Source organism: Miscanthus floridulus, chromosome 19 (genome assembly GCF_019320115.1).
Source record: "Miscanthus floridulus cultivar M001 chromosome 19, ASM1932011v1, whole genome shotgun sequence".
Classification (NCBI taxonomy): domain Eukaryota; kingdom Viridiplantae; phylum Streptophyta; class Magnoliopsida; order Poales; family Poaceae; genus Miscanthus; species Miscanthus floridulus.
In genome coordinates this window covers 31,095,250-31,104,257 of record NC_089598.1, presented here as the reverse complement: position 1 = coordinate 31,104,257, position 9,008 = coordinate 31,095,250, and the positions used below count along the sequence as shown (strand labels likewise).

At 46.5% G+C, this 9,008-nt stretch overlaps 1 protein-coding gene across 1 annotated transcript; it reads left to right on the top strand.

Moving 5' to 3' along the window:
- The first annotated feature begins 5,501 nt into the window (after positions 1-5,501).
- LOC136525827 (putative 12-oxophytodienoate reductase 5) lies at positions 5,502-6,300 on the top strand. The gene has a single exon (XM_066518683.1). The coding sequence runs from the start codon at positions 5,502-5,504 to the stop codon at positions 6,072-6,074; it is 573 nt and encodes a 190-aa protein (XP_066374780.1). The 3' UTR covers positions 6,075-6,300.
- Positions 6,301-9,008: the final 2,708 nt, after the last annotated feature.

Genomic DNA, 9,008 nt, shown 5'->3' with positions numbered 1-9,008 from the left:
CAGTCGGTATCGATGCAGATGGGGCCTTGCAAGGAGGACGGCGGCTCAGAAACACCTGGAAGGAGCAAACGTTGACCAGGTCCTGGCGGTGATGAGGGGTGTGGCGCGAGGGTAAACCTACAAGACGAGGCAGTGGGGCTCAGATCTGGCCGGGTGAGACTGCGGCGGCATGGGATCCCGGGTGTTACCGTGCTGGAGGGAGTCGTCGTCGATGGAGGCGGGGTCGGGGAGGGAGGCGGAGAGCACTATCACCGAGGCCCGGCGAGAGTGCGGGGAATCCCTAGCCACGCAGGGGTCAACCAACAAGACAATGAGCTAGGGCTCAGAGGCGGCCGGGTGATAGGACGGCGGCGTGGGATCCGAGGGTTATCTTGCTGGACGAAGGCGCCGTCGATGGAGGCGGGGTCAGGGAAGGAGGCGGAGGTCACTATCACCGCAGGCCTAGCGAGGAAGACGGCGTAGAGAGGTGGGAGCAGATGGATCCGATGGCCACCGACGGGGCCAGGAGATGCGGCGTTGACGACCGACGAGAATCGAGCGCGACACGCGGACGAGCGGCGAGAGTGCGGGGAAACCCTAGCCGCACGGGCAAAGGGGAAAAGAGGACACAGGGAGTGGCATGCAGTGCCCGGTCGTCTCTTATCTCCAGCCGTTCGGCTGGGGCTAGGCTGATAAGCCCCAGCACATTCAGCACAGCAAGGCCTGCCAAACAGGCTAAATGTCTTTGTTTTGCTGTAGAACATTAACATCGCCGCCCAGAATTGAGTTTCTACCGCCACACTGAAGATTTTGTGCGCACGTACATCCGTCATCCTTTCATCGTTCATACAGTTGCTAGCTGTAACATGAAATTTGCAATAGAACAAAGAAAAAAAATAGTGTAAAAGCGACTGCACTACCACCCGCCAGCACTTTTGTAGCATTGTTTGTAGAAGAAAGCCAGCAAGGCGGTGGCTCGGATTTTACTTCTTTATTTATGGATTTTACTTCTTCGCCCGACAGTTGCTATTTGTTTCGACCTACAAGCCCAGCAGGCCCTATGGAACCAGTGCAGGGCCGTTAGGATTTAGGAACCCGTTTGCACTGATGTCAGCAGGATGTAAGCAAACACGCACCCTAATAGACACCTCGTGATGCTAGTCGCTAGTTGTTACTAGTCCACGCGACCCTCGCGTCACTGCTTCGCGGCGGACCGCGGATGCATCTCGGGATATCTAGCGAAAGAAAAAAAAAATTCTCCACAGTCCGGCGGGGTGTTACCATCAGCGATTCGACCACGCGGCTGGCGGTGGGTCCGCATCATTTGGTAGATACTCACACTATCATAAAAATCCTAATATTATCCCAAATCAATATTTATTTTTTTAACTAAAATATAAAAATTTATAATACTTACGTAGTAAGTGTCATTGACTGGTCACGAAAAATGTTTAATATTATATATATTGCACCCTCCATTTTCTCTCTTTTTTTTGGCTCGTGAGGTAGTTTTACCTATACCAAGGAACATGGCAGAAAATTAGAGCAACTCCAACAGATGTGGTATCCATGTTGTGTAGGTTATATTTAGATTATTAGAGCAAAAATTGAACTCCAACAAATATGATATTTGATTTTCTATAATAGCAAGTGGACTATCCTTGAAATCTCGGTAGGCAAAGAAAGCGAGCAAACCCCGCTCGCCATCATCCGAATCGCTCGCCACGTTGGCTGCCCCCCGCGCGCACGCTGAACTCTCCCATCATGGGACCAAGGCCCAGCTCGCTCCAAATACTCACGAGACGTATGTACCGATCTTCAAATCGCAAAGAAGGAACGAGCTGTCCCCGCGGTGACACCCAGGCGGTTGCTGTCGTCGCACCCGCTGGGCTTCGCCAGAGCCAGCGTCTCCAGGTGGAACGTCGGCCGGCTGCGCACGCCACCAGGATGCCACAAATTCTTAGGGCACGTTTATTTGTCTGGCCCAACTGGGCCACTACGCCCTAGGAGTGCAATATGGGCAGTTTTGTTGCCTGGACGGGCTTGGAAGCCAGCCCCGCACGCTCCCTAAAGCACCCCTTGGCCTGGCCCTGGGGAACAAAAATGATTTTTGTTTCTCCCGGGCTTGGCCGAGCGGGCGCAACGGAGCCAAGCGGTGAGGGATTCCGTCACCTCCGTGCCTCTCACCTCCTCTTCGTGTCGTCTTCTCCACGAGCTCGCGAACCACCTCCGCAGCTCTTGAGCTCAGATCCATGCAGCCCTTGAGCTCCTCTAGGTCGTCGTCGGTCATGCTCCGCGCCCTTCCCATCCCGCCGCCGCTCTCCCCTGAAGTGGCGGAAGCGGCGTCCGAGGACTCCTCGCCGGCGACCACCACGGGCGTCGACGCCCGCCGCGGCCACGCCTCCCGTTCCCACATCTGCTGCAGCCCGCGCCAGACGTCCTCCGCCTCGGCCTCCTCCTCCACGGGCTCGTCCTCCTATCATGCGCTGCTGTTATTGGCAGGGAGGCACTAGGCGCGGCTTCGCACACGCTGGCGCTGGCGCCGAGGCGGCGCGAGCGGCGTCGACGGCTGCTGCGCGAGCGACGAGGTGGTGGTCGTCATGTCACGTGCTCGTCGCGATCGGAGTCGGAGCCGGCGCCGGTCTCCATCTAGTGAATACTTTTCTCAAGATTAAATACTCTAGATAGATAAGAGCATCTCTAAATACCGAATGAACTCTCTATTAGAGTTTTTTTAGCAAAGGAAATAAAATGCCCCTACAATAACTTCGTAAAACATCTCCTTAAAAATAAAAAGTTGCTAAACTTTTGTCCAACTTGTAACTTTTCGTGCTTGATAGGAACTCCCTATCTACCTTGGTTCCGAGTTTTCCCCTGACTCCCGCCCCCTCGTGCCTTTTTCTGTTTTTTAGTGCAAGTCATGGTGTTCCCAGCTCCTACCACCATTGTCCGGCCTCCTACCACCACCACCAAGTCCCAAGGTACGTGCTTCTCCTAATCCTTTCCTTGCTGGACCATTGCGGACTCACCAGGACACCGCCTAGCCTTTGTCAGGCTGCCACTGGCCTCGGACCTCTGCCATCGTCGCGTCTGCTGCTCTCAGCATGCCCCTGGACATGCCCAACCGTAGGAACAACCCTACTCTGCCATGGCTGGCTGTGCCAGGCTAGGGTTAGTGATTATTTTTTATTGGATGAACAACACATCAATATGTAGAGCGACATTTTGATTTTATATCGCAACTTAAATTTCTCGTCTTATGGATATATTTTTGACATGTATTGATCAATCATTCTGTCGTCTGTAATATAAATCATGGAGAATTCAAGTTTTGGACTGGCTTGATGAATGGTGAGGATGATGGCATGTCTTTCGATGGGGCTGGCTACAGCCGGCCATGGCATGCCGCGTGCGTGCCCATGAAGAAGAAGATGGATAGATAAGTAGGATAAAATATAGGGTTCCATGTGAGAAGGGGGTAAGAAAAGAAAAAAAAACATGAAAGGCTCGGTTGTTTTAGAAATAGTCTATTGTTCCCAATGCAAAAATCATATAGGAACTTAGGATAGAAAACACTTAGAGATCATATAGGAACTTAGGATAGAAAACATTTAGAGATGGAGAAAAAATAAGGGCGGTGCTCGGAAGAGCTTAAGAGCCGCCGCTGCAACCATCTACGGGCACAATCTCCTCGGGGGAGTACTGTAGCAGCCAGCTTCTGTTAGAAGATTTGGGTTGGCCCAAATAATAATTCCAAATAAATTTCAAACGCCCACTCATACATGCATGATATGGTGGGGGATTTTAGTCCCACATTGCTACTCTAGAAGGAGTTGAGGCCAACTTAAAGGGCTGAATTGGCTCCATCTAATTGAAACTATTGGGGAGAGGAAAGGGAAGAAATACGTGCTCGCTCGCTCGCCTCGCCGGGGCAGGCGATGGGAACGGGCGCGCGTCATGCGTGTGGATGGTCTGGCGATTTCTCGCTTCGACCTTGCGGGTGTGTAGCTTCCTTTTGCTACTCTATATTTTTGCGTGCATGAAGAAAATTGCGCTGGTCCATTTTGGCAAGCAATTATTCCCGTATTAATGGTGATTGCTCTAATTGTTCTAGTCAACTAATGACAGAACAATCACCATTAGTGCTGTGATTGCGCGGCTAATTACTTACCTTAGCTGCGACTCGTGTATATATATTGGGACGAGACGTCGTCCTCAAAATAGAGAATTCATCTCTTCCCTTTGCCACTGTACTGCGCTGCCGCCATCTTTCCCATCCCACCGCCGACATGACATCGGCGCCGGGAGAGTAGGTTTTCGAAGCCTTCGTCTCCTTGTGTCCTTGCACGGGGTAGGGGGCGTATCTGGTTTTTGGGAAGCACCGTCATGACTGTTCGCTGGACGTCTTCTTCCCTCTACGCCAGTGTTCGCCGATCTTCATCGACGGTTTGCTTTGTCTTCTTTTGCGCTACTGCTAGCGCCGACAACCTCACGGTAAGAATGTCTATTCTTTCTCTGTTGTTCGTTCTTATGTTTCTACTGCTACTAGCACTAGAGAGTTCAAATTTGCCTTGGGTCATAGTGCTAGTGTTAAATCACACATCTACGATACATGCTGCTGTTCTTTTTCTCATTGTCGAAATTAATTTACGCGTTACTAAATTGCTATTATTTCCAACAGCTACAGCCGCTGCTGTTTAGCTCAAGTGGATGGGGGCAAAGGTTGCTACTTATTTTGTCAACTTTGGTAAACTCATAGTTTAGCAAGTGAATTATATGAAACACTTGGAGATGCTCTGGTGTATCTTTATATTGGTGTATGCTAACTTCCAACTAATTTATACTGTTAGAGTGCGCAGCGGAATCTGGCCCAGTTTGCTATAACCCATGAGTCGGCGCCCCTCGGACCTAGGTCCACCGGAGCTCAAAACATTCTCAGGCCTTAGGCCTAACTTCAACCCAAAAGACTAGCCTGATAGGTGAGGGCTGCTCCCACCTTATATCCACCATCAACTACCGATTTGGGAGTGCGCAGCAGAATCCGGCCCAACTCGCTATAAACCCACGAGCCGGCGCCCCTTGGACCCAGGTCCACTAGAGCTCACAACATACCCAGGCCTTAGGCCTAACTCAACCCAAAAGACTAGCCTGATAGGTGAGGACTGTCCCCGCCTTATATGTTGTGCTCTCCCACCATTAATTACTGATGTGGGACTAAACCTAACATATACAAAGTGCTTCTGATGCTGTTAGCAAATAAAGATAGAACCTGAGACACAAATTTTTACTTGAAAAACCCTTGTGGGGAAAAATCACGAGCATCAACCATCGATTTTCATTATATGAGGAGATTTTACAAAACGCTGGGAATATAACGAGTCGTCTCATCTCTTTCCGTGTGGCTTACAAGATATATTTATAGAACGATTACACGGTAATAGGGCGTTAATTAACATAACCCGAACCGCGGACACTCCAGATGTTCCAGCCCGTAAGTTGGAATTCCGATCATACTTCGACACATGAACTTCGATCATTCTAATGACCGCACCGACAAGTACGGCGGTAGCCTGGAGAATCGGTGCCGCTTCGCCGTGGAGGTCATCGACGCCATTGTCCGCGAGGTGGGCGCGCACCGCGTGGGCATCAGGCTATCGCCGTTTGTTGACTTCGTGGATTGCGTGGATTCCGATCCTATGGCGCTTGGCCACTACATGATCCAGCAGCTCAACAAGCACGAGGGTTTTCTCTACTGCCACATGGTGGAACCTCGAATGGCGATCGTCGACGGCCGCAGGCAGATCCCTCACAGGCTCTTGCTGTTCCGAAAGGCGTTTAACGGCACGTTTATCGCTGCTGGCGGATACGATCGGGAGGAAGGCAACAAGGTAGTGCCAGAAGGCTATGCTGACCTTGTTGCATATGGAAGACTCTTCTTGGCTAACCCGGACCTGCCTAAGAGGTTCGAGTTGAATGCGCCACTGAACAAGTATGACCGCTCTGCCTTCTACACGCAAGATCCTGTTGTTGGCTACACGGATTACCCTTTCCTTGAAGACGGCAGCGATAATGATGAGTCAAGTTCTCAAGCTTAATCATGCAGATAATCAAACTGATCACAACTAATAATGTGGATGGTTCATCAAGTATGAGTTCATCATTATTTCCACCATTCTTTATTGACATTGTGGGAGAGTCATTTATATCATGTTGTTTCATTCTGTACTATTGTGAGGTGAAATAAATGTGCTTGCTGGAATTATTTGAAAAAATATCTACTATTTTCTAGATCGTCGGGTTTGGAGACTTGTTCAAGAAGAATTTTTGTCACCCGTGCCTTTTCGTAATTCCCTTCTTTGGAAGACTACAATGGAATCCTCTTGCAGCGTTTCATTGTACCGTGTGAGCTTATAGCTTTTTTTGAGCTTACAAAGTGTTTCTTTAGTCTTCTTCTGCAAATTATGACCCTGTTCACTTGAGCTATTTTTTAGCCATAGAACAGTGTTTTCCTCTCACAATATTTCAGCATCAGCATCAGCATAAGCCAAATTTCAGCATAAGCGAACATGACCAATGTTAGTCTAAATCCTTATGCGTCAACTCATTGAATCCTTATTGACTCTATATTCTTCCAGTTATAAAAATATTCAGTCAAAACTAGATTTTGTAAGCCTCTGTTTGGATTACAGGATCTTCAAAGGAATTCTAAAGGAATCAGATTCATGTAGTTTCAAACACTAAAGTAGCGTTTGGAGTGGAGGATTTGTGAATTTTTTTCTAGAGCGGAGGATTTTGCGCTTGTACGTTTTGAAGGAATGAGAGAATCCACCGCCACCTCTTGGTTCCAGTTTCTTCACGAAGTTTGAGAGACTCATGATTACTAATGTTATTGGCGCATGCTTTCATGGAAGCAACCGCCAAGCACAAATTGATTAACACTAAAAAACTAGAGTCCATGGTTTCAACAAAGCACTAGCATAAGTGGCCGACCAGGATATCTTGATTTATTAACTAATATATGCTACTTTATGAAAGAAAAAAATTCTTTATGTAGTTCTTGTTTAGTCCAAGCAATTATGTTTATCACTAATCCTTAAATTCCCGTGGTGCTCATATTCCTTTGGCGCAAACACCAAATCTTTGAAAATTGCAGTGTTTTAGGTTCCCTTGTTATACACACCTATTCCTTTTCTATTCTTGTATTTTTTTTTCTATTCCTCTACTCCGTAAACTCGGGGATCTAAGGTTTTGCTTGCATACTTGAGATTGCGTTCTTGAGTTTTGAGTAAAATATTGCCAACATTTTGTTAGCATCTAGCATTCTAATTTCATTTGTGACTAATCCTAGGAACATCTAAACTGTGGAATAATTAGGTTTTCTAGTGCGGTAACCTAAATTGGGCGAATGGCATACATGTTGCTTGTTTTTTCAAGATGAAGCCTGACTTTTTTTTAGCTTTTTAGTATTATAAGTATGAGAAACAATTTTTAATTAACAACATATCTAGTGATAGTAGTTTTCAGAAGGTCGGTCTCTACAATTTTCAGAAGTTCAATCTTTATGAAGTTCCCATGATCCTTGTGGCCTACAAAGATATCAGCAAGAGCATTGTCCCCGTTGATTATATCATGTCTGTTTCATTCATTGCTTCTTTTATGGAGTTGTTGCCATCTATTGTGACATGTAGTGTACCATAAAAATCTATTGATTCATGTTAACCCTTAGAGTCTTGACTCGCCTAACCTATGAATACCCCGAACACTTAATTCACAACTTGAAAAGTGCCCTAGGGTTGTTGAAGTTCCTCGGTGTAGCATGTGTAGATATTTAGGCGAATTTGAGTATAATTTAATCCAAAAACTTGGTAAAATATTTTTGACAAGCATGTGCACGTGTGATCTATCCGTTTACGTTATATTGATCATATAAAAAGAAATAAAACAATTGGAGTTGTAGCAATATACCCTAAGACAGGACCAAGGCCGCGACTTCGTTCCCATTTGGCGACATAGGGAGCTTACTAATATCGTAGACCATAGTCGATGCAACACGAGGCACGCAATACAGTCCTGCGAACAACCATAAGAAAGTAGTCGTACATGTACTACTAAAGTAGATGTTCTCCTTCGTCGTGGATTGAATTGCCAGGAACAGGAGTGTGCTATACGCCGGGAGCAAGGAGAGAGCACAAAATTGTTGAACAAGAAGTCCTTCACCTCTTTAATCAAATTAAGGCTGATTCCAAAGATCAGTACATCACCGACATACGAAATCAAGAACACACCTTCACCCCTACCATAGAAATAGTACACGCATCTGCCAGCCTCATTCACAACAAAAACTAGCATATGTCAAAGTTTTGTCAAACTTCTCATGCCATTGCTTAGGTGCTTATTTCGGACCATACAAAGACTCAACTCTTCTCCTATGAGTGTCTTTGTCCTAGGCTTCTCTTCAACATCAAGAGATCCATTAAGGTCAGCAACTCTTGTCGCTTGTGTGTTTGGAGCAGTGGAAAATTCCCTCCATGATTGTGGTAACTTTGCGATGATACCACCAGCCAGAAACTTGTTAGGCAACACACACGGGGAATGTTGTTCTTTTGCCATTTCCTTATCTCATGTGCCTGTTCTACTATAGAACGGTCATCGGTCATCTTGTAGTCATATAGCACTCACTCCTAGCATTAGGAAACGCCAAATTTTGTCTCAATCACTTCCCACATTTCTTTGGCAAAAGACAACATGTAGATGTCCACAATGTTTTCACCTAAAACATTTATTATGACATCTCGAAACAGGTTTTCAGCAACCTTGAAAACTTGCTCTTGTTCAAGAGTAAACTATTTGGCCTTTCCTTATGCAATATAAAAGATGTTCATAGTTGTCAACCACAAGACCATATTAGCATGCCAGCATTTGTAATTCATATAATCAAATACATTTGGCTTCGAAGCAACATCAAAACCAGTAACCAAAATGTACCTATTATAGGGTTTTTGGATCGTTAGATGTTTAGGAAAATTCGG